At 31.6% G+C, this 14,673-nt stretch overlaps 3 protein-coding genes across 8 annotated transcripts in view; 2 read left to right on the top strand and 1 right to left on the bottom strand.

The window, feature by feature from the left end:
* On the top strand, window positions 1-9,562 carry LOC123685192 (dynein axonemal assembly factor 10). Its single transcript, XM_045624814.1, has 5 exons — window positions 1-422; window positions 4,966-5,096; window positions 6,787-7,004; window positions 8,849-9,081; window positions 9,252-9,562. Exons 1-5 carry the CDS (start codon window positions 139-141, stop codon window positions 9,457-9,459), a joined length of 1,074 nt encoding a protein of 357 aa, XP_045480770.1. The 5' UTR covers window positions 1-138; the 3' UTR covers window positions 9,460-9,562.
* A 377-nt stretch (window positions 9,563-9,939) lies between these two features.
* LOC123685211 (JNK1/MAPK8-associated membrane protein) lies at window positions 9,940-11,310 on the bottom strand. The gene is made up of 4 exons (XM_045624834.1): window positions 10,936-11,310; window positions 10,671-10,883; window positions 10,447-10,616; window positions 9,940-10,393 (listed from the first exon to the last, which is right to left on the bottom strand). Exons 1-4 carry the CDS (start codon window positions 11,193-11,195, stop codon window positions 10,101-10,103), a joined length of 936 nt encoding a protein of 311 aa, XP_045480790.1. The 5' UTR covers window positions 11,196-11,310; the 3' UTR covers window positions 9,940-10,100.
* Window positions 11,311-11,558: 248 nt separating this feature from the next.
* LOC123685144 (serine/threonine-protein phosphatase 2A 56 kDa regulatory subunit epsilon isoform) overlaps window positions 11,559-14,673 on the top strand; it is a 36,493-nt gene continuing 33,378 nt past the window's right edge. For all 6 annotated transcript variants that reach the window (XM_045624760.1, XM_045624776.1, XM_045624750.1 and 3 more), the window contains exon 1: window positions 11,559-12,285. In XM_045624760.1, the coding sequence (XP_045480716.1) occupies window positions 12,147-12,285 (139 nt within the window). In that variant the 5' untranslated portion in view covers window positions 11,559-12,146. The remainder of the gene's footprint in view (window positions 12,286-14,673) is intronic.

Genomic DNA, 14,673 nt, shown 5'->3' on the forward strand with positions numbered 1-14,673 from the left:
AAATCATAATGAGTAAATAACGTTAAAACCGAACATAGAGGGAACATCATAAATCTCTGTGTTCAATTCGAAGATGCTTATATTCGGTTCGTTACCATGGACTCCACAAAATAGAGTTTTAATGCTATCTATAACAATATGGAGAGTCTTCAAAAACCTCAGATAATTTGTCATAACGTTAAAAGTCTCGATTATGCTGTGCACGATGTCAAATGGATACCTTGTTCCGCGAAATTCGTTTCAATCGGGGGAAAATCAAATGGAGCTGGAATTGTGGAAATTTTTAGTCTAGGATCTGATGGAATTGAAAAAGTCACAGAATTCATGAAGAAAGATCACTTCAAATGCGGTACTTTTGATGCTTCTAATTTGAGGAATCGTCATTTAGCAACAGGAGATTTCGGAGGACGTCTGCAAGTTTGGTAAAAACATTATTTTCTTGTAATACATATGGAATAAAAGACATGCACTGTTCAAAAATTTTAAGATACTACTTCTTTCCTCATGTATCATTCATTGTAGGATTTAGATACGTTTCCAAATCTATAAATATTTGAAAATGGTTGCTCAATTTATAATATGTGTATGTACCTATATTTACTTTTCAACAATTAAATAATGATTACCTAAATATACTGAATGATATTGCATCTGATAATTAACAATGAAACAATATAATGATTTGATATCTATTTAATCTATTTTTATTATTTTTTTTATTTTTTTAGGAAAAAATCCATAATGAAACAGTTTATTTCATCTATTCAGATTTGGGGCTGTGATTTCTTTTTTCCTTTTTTTTTGGTTCTTTTATTAGTGAATAACTATATTTCTTTCTTTTAATGAATTGAATATAATAGGGGAAATGCGGACAAAATGACATACTGTTTAGTTTTCCAATCATATATTTTCAGTTATTGCAATAATACTCCCATTTTGGTACTATATATGTATACTAACTTTGGTTAATTCTTTTCAAGTATTATAAGCTGAAAATCGAATTGAACTACAAAAATAAAAGATATAAGAAGTTATTTTGACTTCTAACAAAATCGATTTTGTCCGTATACTACGGACAAAATGACACACTAGTAATGGACATAATGACATACATAATATTTAAATGTAAAGATCGCAAAATAAACGTTTTGGTTCTTTACGAGACAGTAGCAGAGGATGTATGAGCCCAATGAAAACATTGAATGCATCAGAGGCAGTTATCGTCATCCTCATTTTTTTTCTTAATTTTGAACGGTTCAGTGTCGGATTCTTCGTGGTCATGGACTTTTTTATTTTTCAACGCTCTTGTTTTCTTTACCACTGGGTTTTTTTATAATTGAATAATATTTTAGTAATTTCTTGTTTCTTCTTGGGTGGATTTTTCGCAGCAGATTTATCCTTTATTATTTTTTTTTATTTTATTTGTCTCTGAGGAAGTGGTGAAAGAATTTCATTACGAAGGGATAATGATCCTTTTGGAGTTTCTGGTCTATTTTAACCAGCAGGAATCGATAGATTATAATCGTATAGATTACCTATTTTTTACAAGATAGGTACATACCAGAAATTTAACGTTCTATCACGTATAGTGCATGCAAACTATGTACAAAATAACATGAAAATGGGCTTATTAGTTTCATGTGAAAATCAATCTATGAAATTCTATATTCTTTCCAAAAATATATTTTCTTAACATACTTTCCTGATGGACAAAACGACATAGTAGGTATGTCATTTTGTCCGATACACACTTTTTATAATATTGAAGCCCAATTTCAAAACAAAACCAATACTCATCTCAAAACTCATACATATTATTACGTCATAACCGTAATAACAAGAATACATTCAATATACAACGAATATTGTCATGACACTCTCCAGAAGCAATTTAGAAACCAAGTGAACAAAAAAATTCAACCGACCAAAACACATTTGTGGCTATTGCACCAGTGAAACAGATAGTAGGATGTCAATTTCTTCGCAGGATTGTCAACATAACAAGCGGAACCTGAATTACTGTAAAACCCCGAACTATACGGCGCCAATTTTGAAAAAATCTAAAAGTTCATTTTGCCTGCATTTCGCCTAGGACTCGCTCCTCCAATTTATATTATGTTAATAATGATTTTTAGTGTATGAACTACAATTTATAGCTTCTATAACTACTTCATCTCTATAATTACCCCTAAGATTTCCAAAATAGAAAATTTCAGAATTCTCTCAAAGACGAAGAACGAAAATTCTATTAGAACTATTAGTTCATTTTTAATTTTTTTTAAAAATTGACACGGCAGAAAAAATCGGACCCTTTTGCGGTTTATGAGTTTATTATCGCTTTCAAGATGATTACTTCAATTGCACTACGAGCACGTCTATGTCGGCGTCCCCCTTGTTTTGTCATCTGTGATTTTTCCATTCGTCATCGGTATACACTTACCTACCCGTTGTTTTCGGTTTTTTGTATCATTGTCCTCACAAAATTTTAATGCTGCAGTTATCAAAGAACTGAATTATTCGCATCGAAAAATTGTCTGTGCTGTGTTATACAGTTTTATGTGTTTTTTTCAAATCGCAATTTATTTGTAAAGACGTCAGTTTTGAATTCATTATACATGGTGTTTCTAAATTGGAGTTACAACCGAAAATGACAGCTTCTATCGAATCATTTTAAGAAATAAAGTCCTTTAACATGGGTCCGGGAACGATTTGTTTTCGAGATACAAATGTCAAAGTTCAAGATTTTTTCTCATAACACCTTCCCCTCACAAGATATTCAACTCAAATTCGGCATAGATATTCCAATTTAAAGTTTTCATGTGATATGCTAATTTTGAATGCAAATCTACAGGGTGATATTTTTTCTGGAAGAGTGCCCGCAATTCTTTCCACCAGAACTTTTTTTTGGTGAACCACTGGTAGTTTGGAAAAAGATAAAAAGAAACTGTGTACTACACTTATGGTTTCTTATCGGTTCTTGTCAAAAAATTCTTCAGTAATCCTCAGGAAAATTCGTATTATTAAAAGGTCCAGTAAGCTATGATGATTGATTAATTAATTATAAGTTTTGGTACTTATTTACCCAATCTGTAGAGAAGATCAATAAAGATTAGATAAACTGGTTATATGCATCACAAAAAAGTAGGACTACAAGAAGCACCCTGTATCTTGAAAACAAAGCGTTTGCGGGCCCATGTATAATAATAATAATATAATAATATAACTTTATTCGCTCTCAATTAACATAATACACCAACATAGTCGGCTTAGAGCCCGTCAAAATATAGCTGAAATTTACATACAATTTAATAACAAATGAAAAATTTTACAAACTTATAAAATAAACCCAATGAAACGAACAATCATCCAAACTTAATCTAACAATGAAAACTCAAAATTAATCAGCCAAATGAATTTCATCTTTCATGAATTCCTCAATAGCATAATAAGCCTTAGAAATTAAATATTTTTTCATTTTTTGTTTGAGCTTCTTATCACTATCATTTATTCGATTATATAGTGGTATTTTATTGAAAATGGAGATAATCTGATACTCAACATTTTTTTGTAAATAAGAAAAATTAATTTTAGGTGGTCTCAAATTAAGTTTACGTCTTGTATTGTGTTGATGATTTCTCCGGAAATCAAGAAACAAATCCTTGTTGTCGAGAACAAACGAGATCGCTTCCAATATATAAATTGATGGAAATGTAAGTATATTATATTTAATGAAAAATGGTTTACATGACGTCATCCTCTGCAATCCAAATATACTGCGTATGCATTGCTTCTGCAAAATAAAGATGCGGGAGGCCTCTATTGAATTTCCCCAGAAAATAACTCCGTACTTCATCCTGGAATACCCATATCCGTAATATACAGAGAGAGCTGTTGCCTCATTAACTAATTTTGACAGAACTCGGACCACATAACTACATCCCCCGATTGACCCTGCCACTGAGTCGACATGGCATCTCCAATCTAATCTGGAATCAATATGTATGCCCAGCATTTTTACTTGTCTCCCAGTCTGCAGTGAGAAACAATCCAAGGCAATTTTATCTTCAAATTGTTCCCTATATGAGAACTGTACCATTTGTGTTTTTTCTATATTAAGTCTTAATTCATTATCTTTGAACCACTCGTTCAATAGATTGAAGTTTATTAAAATTTCATTATTTAACTCGTTTTGATCTCTTCCAAACAACGCCAAAGACGTGTCATCCGCATACATAGTTACTTTGGTATTAACCATATTTGGTAGCTCGTTGGTGTAGATGATGTATAAAAACGGTCCTAAAATTGAGCCTTGCGGTACTCCCCTTTCAGTCGTGGTATAGGATATTCTATTCTTAAAATGATTCAAGGAATTTTTCATTCCTTGAATGAAAAAAAAAATGCTATTATTTCGAGTAATTTTTGGTTTAAAGTTCGTTATCAAACCTTTCTTTCTCATATTACAGATATGAGTAAACGTTTTGTCTTAAAAAAGCTTTTCGATTACTTCACTTCCAAAGCCAACAACATATCATTATTATTTATTCGTTTTTCATCCATTGTGTGAATCTTAAAAAAAAATGATCGGACAAAATTGGGCATCTTGAACCTAAACAAACTGAATGATGTTAAAACGCGTAAGTGAAGGGAAAAGTTTTTCCAGTCAAGCAACCAAAAAATTCATAATATGAATGAAGGGAAGAGTTTTTCCAGTCGAGCAACCAAAAAATTCATCCCTTTGAAGGGATTTTTGAATGATCAATTGTCGGTAAATCATTTAGTGCTCATATGTATATTTTACCAATTTTTCATATTTAATTAGGATGGTACCTATACGTTATATGATGTGAATATAGCTGATATTTTCTTCATATCGTTGTCATATGATGAAATTCTTCGGTATCTAATAAAATATGATACCTTATGAACTAAAAAGTAATCAACTTGAATGAGACACTTTTCTTGCAGGGATTTAGAAGATACATTACTACCGGTTTATCAAACCACAAAACACAAAACGGTTATTAATGCCATTGACGGAGTAGCAGGAACAAGTATTAATTGTGGTGCCCCCGAAATAGCAACAGGTTCTAGAGATGGTAACGTAAATTGAGTAAGATTATCAATGTTTATCAAAAATACTACTTTTCGACGTATCATTTCTATTTCCTATTAGCAATTCCTATTATAGCAAGGAATTGCTCAGTACCTCCTTAGCTGCGCACGCCTGACGAAAACAAAACCTACTCCTAAAAAACGTTAGATTTCCGATTCCTCCACTCCAATTCTGTCTTGACTTCTCGTCAGCTGTTTAAATTTACTCTTTTCTAAATAATAAATTTTAGCCATATTCACCTGAAATATTATACCGGGTGTAACAGGATCATGGTACACCCCCCGTATCTCCGTTAGTTTTATAGGTAATAGATTGAAATTTGGGATATCCCATATACATAATAAGTGGCACTTTTTGATCTATAAATGATTTTTTTCACTTCTGGTTTCACCGGAAGTGATACCATCTTTCGATTTTCAAATAGAACACCCTGTATATTATTACATTTTAAAATCTGCATAATTTTCTGAATCCAATGATACCACATAAGTGACATTTCAAACATCAAAAGTTTTTATAATTTAATTTTTAGTTTTTCATTTAAGTGTGCCATGATGGTTCCGATTCATTCCAATTGACCAATCAAATACTAGAAAAATCGAAATCCCGTCAAAAATACTAAATTGCGTTTTTTATGAGCAAATAAAGTTCATCGTAATCGTATTTTGGTGTAAAACTCATTTTTTTCAAATGAAACCATATTGGTACCGTGGTTCCATTCATTAGTACTATCAATAAGGAATTTATCCATACCTAATATAATAAATAATGGTAATAAAATGTGCGATCAATACAATCAAAATTACAGCTAAAAAAAAATACAATTTTTTGTTCCACTTTAATACTAAGCAGTTATTATAGATATGCGAGTTCATAAGTGCATTGAGGTTAATGGACAGCATTTCGAACAATTGTTGTTATGTTTTGTGTTCATTTTTTGTATTTCAAAGCCACCTAAGTAACTTCTTAGTATTAAAGTAGAACAAAATAATTGTATTATCTTATTTTCTTTTAGCTGTAATTTTGATTGTATTGGTCGCACATTTTATTACCAGGTATGAATAAATTCCTTATTAATAGTAGTAATAAATTGGTACCACGGTACCAATATGGTTCCATAGAAAAAATTGAGTTTTACCCCAAATGCGATTACGATGAACTTTATTTGCTCATAAAAAACGCAATTTAGTATTTTCGATAGGATTTAGATTTTTCTAGTATTAGACGGGTCAATTGGAATAAATCGGAACCATCATGGCATACTCTTGAATGAAAAACTAAAAATTAAATTATAAAAAATTTTGACGTTTGAAATGTCACTAATATAGTATAGTTGGATTCAGAAAATTATGCAGATTTCAGAAATGTAATTATATACATGGTGTTCCATTTGAAAATCGAAAGATGGTATCACTTCCGGCGAAACCGGAAGTAAAAAAAAATCATTTATAGATCAAAAAGTGCCACTTATTATGTATATGGGATATCCCAAATTTCAATCTATTACCTATAAAACTAACGGAGATACGGGGGGTGTACCATGATCCTGTTACACCCGGTATAGTGCACGTGAAAAAAATTATTTCAATCGATATTCAAGCTATATTAAGTATTTTTGTATCTATTAAAAATTGCCTATAACAACACTATAACTATAACAACTTGATTTGAAGGAATTGTTATGGTATGGGATGTGAGACAGAAAGATGAACCAGTTGCAAAATTTACACCAACTGAAGGCACTGTAGGAAGAGATTGCTGGACAGTAGCTTTTGGAAATTCCTATAACAACGAGGATAGAGTATTGGCTGCTGGATATGACAATGGAGATATCAAGATATTCGATCTGAGAAATATGAAGCTCAGGTGGTCGAAGCACTTGAAAAATGGCGTAAGTGAAGAATAATTTGTGTTCAGTCATACTAGGGTGTTTCGGAAGAAAGTTTGTCTATATTTGTCCAACGGACTTAGATTTAGTCGTTTAGAGCGTTCTCGGGAGCGAACCGCGCGTTGTGCCTACGCGAATTTTCCAAAAATGGTATTTCTGCGATTATATACAGGGTGTTTCATTGGGAAACGGAAATACTTCACAGGTGCATAGGTGACACCAAGGCAGTTCTGGAGATACCCCATTTACTAGGTCTTACTGTCTACGTAGCCAAGATACAGGGTGTTTTATGAATTTTGCCTATTTCTTTCTGAGGCCATATCAAACGAACCACCCGTTATATTTTCTTCATATTTGGCAAATATGTTTCTAATTGAGAGCCCAAACGTATCATGCAATAACCGCCTTGAAAATTCAGGTCCGGGTTAACAAAAAATTATGAAGCGTTTGAATCCTCGAAACAACACCCTGTACATCGGAATTTTGAAAATCTGTTTTAATATCCGGAAACACCACTAAAAACTAAACTGAGACGTGTACTTCAAATTTACGCGCAGACAATTTTACTGCACAAAATTTCAACGTAAAAGTGAAGTTTTTAAGAACTTGAATACCTGATAGTGGTTTGAAGTTACTTTTAACAATGACTTATCAAAAATATTGAATCCATAATTATTTCAATATTACTTTGTTATTCATTTTCACATTGGTTTTTCTTTTTATAGCTGTATACCATTATACAGATTAATTGCATAGGCGTATTCCCGGCATTGGCCAGACGTTAAACCGAGGTATTCCTGAACAGTCGAATCATCGCTGGCACTGCGGTTTCCACTCCAGACTCGGCGATACATCGGTTATTAGCCCGTCAGGCGGCTGTCGGCCGATCGGACACTTTATTCAATATGCCCGCTCTAAATAGTGTAGGCAAGCCGACACAGATGTGTCGGTATTCCAGCATTTCGCCAACGTTGGGCCGAGCTTATTTTGTTTGTTGGGGGATACAAATATTTTAAACATGTTTGCCTTCAGTAGAAAACCCCCAAACCAGTCACAATCACTAACAAGTCAAACAAGAATGCTTCAAAGCATGTGAAACAGTCAAACAAGAATGCTTCAAAGCATGTGAAACAGCCTGGCACTCGAATGTAAATAGTGTAAATCAGAGATCTCTGGTGAGAGTTCCACCTTTAATGGGTTTCAACCAATCAAAACGCTGACGAGAAGTGTCGTCACTGTAGAGAGAGCCCACGACGCCATCTCTCGGTCAAGTACGGAGTCCCTGCATATTCCCCTGCCAATACCGACGATGCCCCAGGGGAGGAGATACTGAAGTATAAATTCGAGGAGCGCAAGTGTGTTGTGAAGGCGAAAAATCAAAGCTTAAGCTACTATTACTGTGTATAGTTTCAAGTTCATCCTACATATTATACATAGAACTCATTTAATATTCAGTTACATCTCAAATATTTTTGGGTACAACTATTAAAAAACTTATTCTGACAAACTAGACTATATGGTTCTACATGATTTAACAGGGTTTCAGTCAGGATTCTTCTATTGGTGAGTTCTAGTTTGATTTTAGCGAATTCTTCCTTCCATTACGTGAGGTGTAATATAAAGCATAGTGAATAGCAGACACAGTCAAATAAATAATAATGCGCATCTACGAATTTTATCCTTGTAGTAAAAAATTCAATTATATTATTCATTTTGAATGTCTAAACAGGAAAACTGAGTTCAGATATGATACATCTCTATCCCAATCTTGAATGTTAATGATATTACCTACATAACAACTAGCATTAACAATGCCGAATTTATATAGAACAAAAATGTAATTACAGGTGGTTGGAATACAATTTGATCGAAAAGACATTAAGATGAACAAACTTGTTGCAACAACTCTAGAATCTAAAATATATTGTTTCGATGTATCAACACATCACCCGAAGAAAGGTTATGCCTTTATTACAGAAAAGGCACACAATTCAACCATTTGGTCTGCGAAACATCTTCCCCAAAACAGAGAAATATTTATGACAACTGGAGGGAATGGAACATTATGTCTGTGGAAATAGTAAGTAAAAGTGATTACTGTTGAAAACAAATACATACTCAGAACCTCTAATCAACAAATATACTTTGAATCATTCATACTAAACCACACCTGAGAGTTTTCCTGACAAATTTCATTTTCATAATCATACATTTTTCACTTATGATGAATTAAATTTTGATTTTTCATAGTAATTACCCAGATCGAAGAGTGGAAAGAGACTCTGATGGAATTGAGTATGCAGTACCAGGAGAACTATCACTGTTACAAAACTGTGTTTTAACCGAACAGCCTATCACTGGTTTCGATTGGTGCAAAGAAAAATTAGGATTATCTGTTTGTTCAGCGTATGACCAATCAGTCAAGGTGTTGATTACAACTAAATTAAACCTCTATTGATTACAGAGGGATATTTCTTTCTGTTGAAATTCTTATTTATTATTACTGGATTTCTCAGCATAAATCAAAATAACATTTATTTTTAATAAATATGAGAAAAATACCTTTTGTTATATTTTCTCTGATTTTCATTTTCACAGGAAAAATAAGAGATAATTGAAATATGTACATATATGTTCATATGAGAAACCTTTCTTTATCACAGACAGTGTTTATTCATATAAAAAGTTTTTTACTGCACACACATATTATACTAGCACCTTAATTATTATATATTGGAAAAACTTCTAATAAATTATTCAAATATATTCAATTTCATGATTATTTAAGAATAAGAACATATTTGAAATATAGCCTTGAATTTCTCATAGGATTAAGGAAGAATAATGTTACATTGGCTTTTTGCCAATGTGATCTTTTACTTCTCAGAATATGATATTCAAAATAAATTTTAGAACATCTATAAATAAAATATTAGGAAATAAATAAATGTCATCAGAACAATCTGAAATATATTGAAAATTTCTTTCTTTCATCCGCTGATGTACTTTCTTAATGACCAAAGGTTGAAAATGCCACTTATTTTCCATACAACTATAGGAATATCAAGTCCATTCAACAAACAAACTATTCTGTCTATATTAGCTTTTGTCAAATTTTTTTGGATTGGTAAATCTTGCTGTGAATATATAGAACAATGTGGGAAAAGGAACTAATAAAATCAACAAAGAATGAAACAAAGGATCCACAAACTCTGTGATTGAAATTATTCCATACGCATGTAAACACCAATGTCCTAAAAGAATAATCACATTTCTTGGGCTATATAGTGTTGTTGTTACCAAAGAGAAAATGGTTTGATTGATAGTAAATGCAAAATGGACTGCACAGGATATTACAGACATAACCACAATCAAATAAGGAAAAGCATAATCTGAAATGAAATATAGATGAGAATAAAATAATTTGAATTAAAATCACACTTACATAAAAGACCTCCGATAAGAGCATGTGAAACTCCTAGAATTGGTAAGTAGTACATGGCTGCATAGATGGACATTGTGCTTCTACTAAGAAGAACTTTTTTGCAAACCCAAGGACGCAGCAATAGCATGCAGGTTAGATTCAATGTGTAAAACAAACATACAATAGAATACCTACAAATGTTATATTTATTTTTATTTGATAACCAACACCTGAAGGCATCTTACATAGGATATACTGCCTCTTGAGTACAATGAACTGTTTCTGTATAGTAAGGATTTGGATTATGCAAGAGTGTATACCAATCTGCCAGAGATCTAACCGAACAACTTTTGATTTCAAGACTTCCAAAAGGATGCACAATAAGAAGCGAGAGAATACTGGAAATAAAAACTTCGAAGGTTGCAGTCATATGAAGAATCAGACCCTGTTTGCTGAAACTACATCATACATGTTACAACGTTCCAAACTAAATATTTGATTTTTGTTTACCTCCTACGCATTGATACCATATCAATGAAAAACCAATGTAATATCAATAAAAAAATTACTATGAATCCTAAATATAACCAATCATAAAAAGTTGGGGAATCTGTACATGGCATACATAAAAATGTTGTTTCGTTTCTTCTGTAACCTCTAGGGCAAGACGCACATTCACTTAATTCATTATTTTCCAATAATTGTCTACCACAATACCACCCAGGACAGGGATCATATTTTTTCATTGTAGAGATTGACTGAGTATCCATTCAAGTGACAATTATTATTCTATTTATAAACAATATAGAAATAGAATAACAAATGTACAAACTGTCAATGTCAAAATTAAAAACGTCTTTCCCGTTTTCGATTGTCCCAAAGCTTCAATGTTTTGATAGGTCCAGTAAGAATCATTCGTACCTTGTGATTGGCTCTTCTTATTTTGGTTCGAATTCAATGTACCTCTTACAAAAATATTTATTTATTATCATTTCTTATAGACTTCTAATAAATCATAAATAAATTCTAAAATTTTGAAATGAATTTTCGTGTAATAGTTTTTCGAAAAATATGTTGTCTTCAAGTTCTGATTTGACTAAGACTTTGTTATGACTACATCAGATCCTCCATCTATTTTCAGCCCCAGGTACTTACAGTATCCGATCCCCAATCGGTTTTAATGTGAATTCTGTGAAAATTTATAAAAATAATCAAAAATTGGAATGAGAGCGTCCCAAATATTATAGATTGGATAGTTTTGCAAAATAAGTCATAGATAGTGATTGAGGGTCATCGAGCATTTAGTTTTATCACTGAAATAACCAGCTGATGGCGGGTGAAAATACTGAACTCCTTTGGCAGTTTGGTTGTTTCAAGTTCACACAACTGTGGATAAGTTGGTTATAGATAAATTTGTGCGATTGATCTGGACATTACTAATGTTTTATAGTGAAGTTTAAAGCTTCAATACATTGGAATATTATATTTTAAGACGTTGATAATTGGGCGTGCACTGAATTTCAAGCACACACCTTGTCATTGATATTTTGTAATCCTTCATTACATTTGAAGACTTTTTCTCGAATAATGCGATTGAGAAGAGTTTCAATTTGACGTCGGGTGTTTCGATGTTGAAATGAAGAGTGATCAGTTTTCGGTTGAAGTGTAAATAGTGTTTTGAATAGTTTGATAAAGGAAGGCCTCTTCAAAATCCTGCCAGGATGTCTTCCACAGCTTTTGTGGATAGAATCGATCCCTTTGCTAAGCGGTCCTTGAAAAAGAAAACCAAGAAGTCTCAAGGAAGTTCAAGGTACCGCAATTCTCAAGAAGTTGAAATGCAGCAGTTGCCCCTCTTGAAAGGTGAGACACATTTCATTATGATGCTTTCCTGACCTAGTGTAAATATAAAATAAACAAATGACTTTTTATTGATAGTCTTAAAATTCACAAAAACAACAGAAGAGGAAATCTTCGAAAATCTTCCTATTCCATGGAAATCTTTCTAGCCACTTTATTATGTAACAATTTGCAGTTGAAAATTTCTTATTAGAATATTATTTTACTTCTCTTTTTCTTCTATCATTTTCAGTTATTTGTCTTTGAAGGTCAACATTTATATATGTAGGTGGGTAAAGGCTCCTAACGTGACTGAAATAAGCTTTGTATTGAATATAAAGGGGTTAACATCTTTATGTTCAATATATGATAGTATTACAAAAATTGGATTTATGTTGGAAGCTTCATTAGTTTTTTCAATATCTATAAAATGGGTGTTAGTATGTCATTACAGGAGATTTAGACAGTATTGAATATTATTTTTAAGCCAAAACTTGAAATGAAAACTGTCAGTGAAAAATTTTAATGAAAAATAACCTATAAATAGGAAGTTTTACATTTTGGTTTCTGAGCAAGTGAAAACATTGAGATTGCTACAATTTTCTGTTTAAATCATTTTTCTCATGAAGGCGCGAAATATATAACACTAACAACTTCGCAAATTTGAATACCTATTTCATTTTATCGTACACCTACTACACTAGTATCTATCACTAAAACAAGTATTTTATAGGTATATTATACTAAATAAGTAAAGAGGTTTTTCAACATTATTAGTGCTTCAAGAATGAGAATATGAATACTTTAAATCCAAATTCATAAAAAAATAATCTATTCAATCGATGATAAAATTACAGTACTACATTTGAACCTATATTCAAAAGAAACAAGTGTCTGCAATAAGAGGCTAGTTTTTATATTATAATATACATTCTAATATTACAAAAGTATTGGAATCTATTCAATTCATTAACATTTACTTAGGTATTAATATTCATTCAAAGTTCTAACAATTTTTTTTTTCAATTTTAATTTATTTTTGACTTAATAAAAAGTAGTGCCTTTATTGCTATAGAAATTAATGAAGAATTCAAATTATCAAACTTGAAATTAAATCTGACTTTTCCTTCTATTCTCTACATACTACTGCTACTTGTTATAATAATCTTTCATAATAAAATATAGATATAAGATATAATCCAATTAAAACTACAAGAAAATTTTTGAATTGACATAGATCATTTTTAATATGATTTGGTGGAATTTTACAGAACTAACCTCAATTCGTTGTCCGCCTATATTAATTTTTCACCTAAATATCAAGAACATATTAGGTATATCAAATAAACATTAGGCAACACTTAATACAGATAAAGATTTTGACGGTAATATAGATATTCGTTTTCGAGCGTTGAAAGGAGCGCTGTATACTTTCGTCACATGTCTGCATTTTTCGAATTTCGAGGTAGAAATGTTATCAAACGTTATGGTGAATTAAATTTAAGGAAGGATCCCCTAAGTGAGCTACACTTTGGGAAGAATATCGGAAAAAATACTATATATTATGTATTTCAATGATAACGGATTCCACCGAATTGAAAATTTCCGTTCATAATAACAATTTCAAGCTAAATTGAAAATTCAGGATTCAGGACCATAGAAAATTCAAAATGAATATCGAATAAACCGCAGATCCGACTAGATTGAAATTTAGTTCTAAAGGATCATTTTCATGGTTAAAGTACTATCACGATAGTGCTATCGTGATAGTAACTATCCAAGGAACTATCACCATACAAACTACTTGATAGTTACTATCGTGATAGTGCGAGTGTACTATCGTGGATCGTATAGTTACAATCACCAATGAGCGTTTATAATGTAAAATTATGACTCGAATATTCAAGTCAAATTTCAGAAGCATCGAATCATCAAAATAATATTTCTTTATTTAGTGAAAATTACTAGTTATTTGCTCCATCTAGATGAATAATTAACCGACAACAATGACATAATAAATCACATATTTATTTATTTAAACAAACGGAACAAGCCATTTTACAGATGTACCAGAAAATAACTAAACCTAGACATAAACAATATCGAAAAATATAACATATTGCATGTATATAATATATAATATATATCCCAATTTTATATGTGGTGTTCACAGAATTTCGATTTATTGATAAATTATATTTTATAATTTGATAGATGCTTCTATTTATTATTTCGCTATAGTAAAAATTTGCCTTTGGTTTTTATTGGCATAAGGTGACTGGCTGTCAATTTGTGGTTCTACTTCATACCTGATATTCAATATTTATTGATCTTGATGAGCATTTGTATGTAATTTCAGGGTTCTCAAAGTTTCCTGAAATTCTTGGTATATTAAGTACTATTTTCATATTG

The sequence above is a fragment of the Harmonia axyridis genome, chromosome 1, assembly GCF_914767665.1.
Source record: "Harmonia axyridis chromosome 1, icHarAxyr1.1, whole genome shotgun sequence".
NCBI lineage: Eukaryota > Metazoa > Arthropoda > Insecta > Coleoptera > Coccinellidae > Harmonia > Harmonia axyridis.

Excerpts from the sequence above, each read along its gene's own strand:
- LOC123685211 (XM_045624834.1), bottom strand. The coding sequence starts at position 11,195 with ATGGATACTCAGTCAATCTCTACAATGAAAAAATATGATCCCTGTCCT. Across the intron at positions 10,617-10,670 it reads CAAGAGGCAGTATATCCTAT|GTATTCTATTGTATGTTTGT; the intron begins GTAAGATGCCTT and ends TAACATTTGTAG. Across the intron at positions 10,394-10,446 it reads TCTTATCGGAGGTCTTTTAT|ATTATGCTTTTCCTTATTTG; the intron begins GTAAGTGTGATT and ends ATTTCATTTCAG.
- LOC123685192 (XM_045624814.1), top strand. The coding sequence starts at position 139 with ATGGAGAGTCTTCAAAAACCTCAGATAATTTGTCATAACGTTAAAAGT. Across the intron at positions 5,097-6,786 it reads AGCAACAGGTTCTAGAGATG|GAATTGTTATGGTATGGGAT; the intron begins GTAACGTAAATT and ends CTTGATTTGAAG. Across the intron at positions 7,005-8,848 it reads CGAAGCACTTGAAAAATGGC|GTGGTTGGAATACAATTTGA; the intron begins GTAAGTGAAGAA and ends ATGTAATTACAG.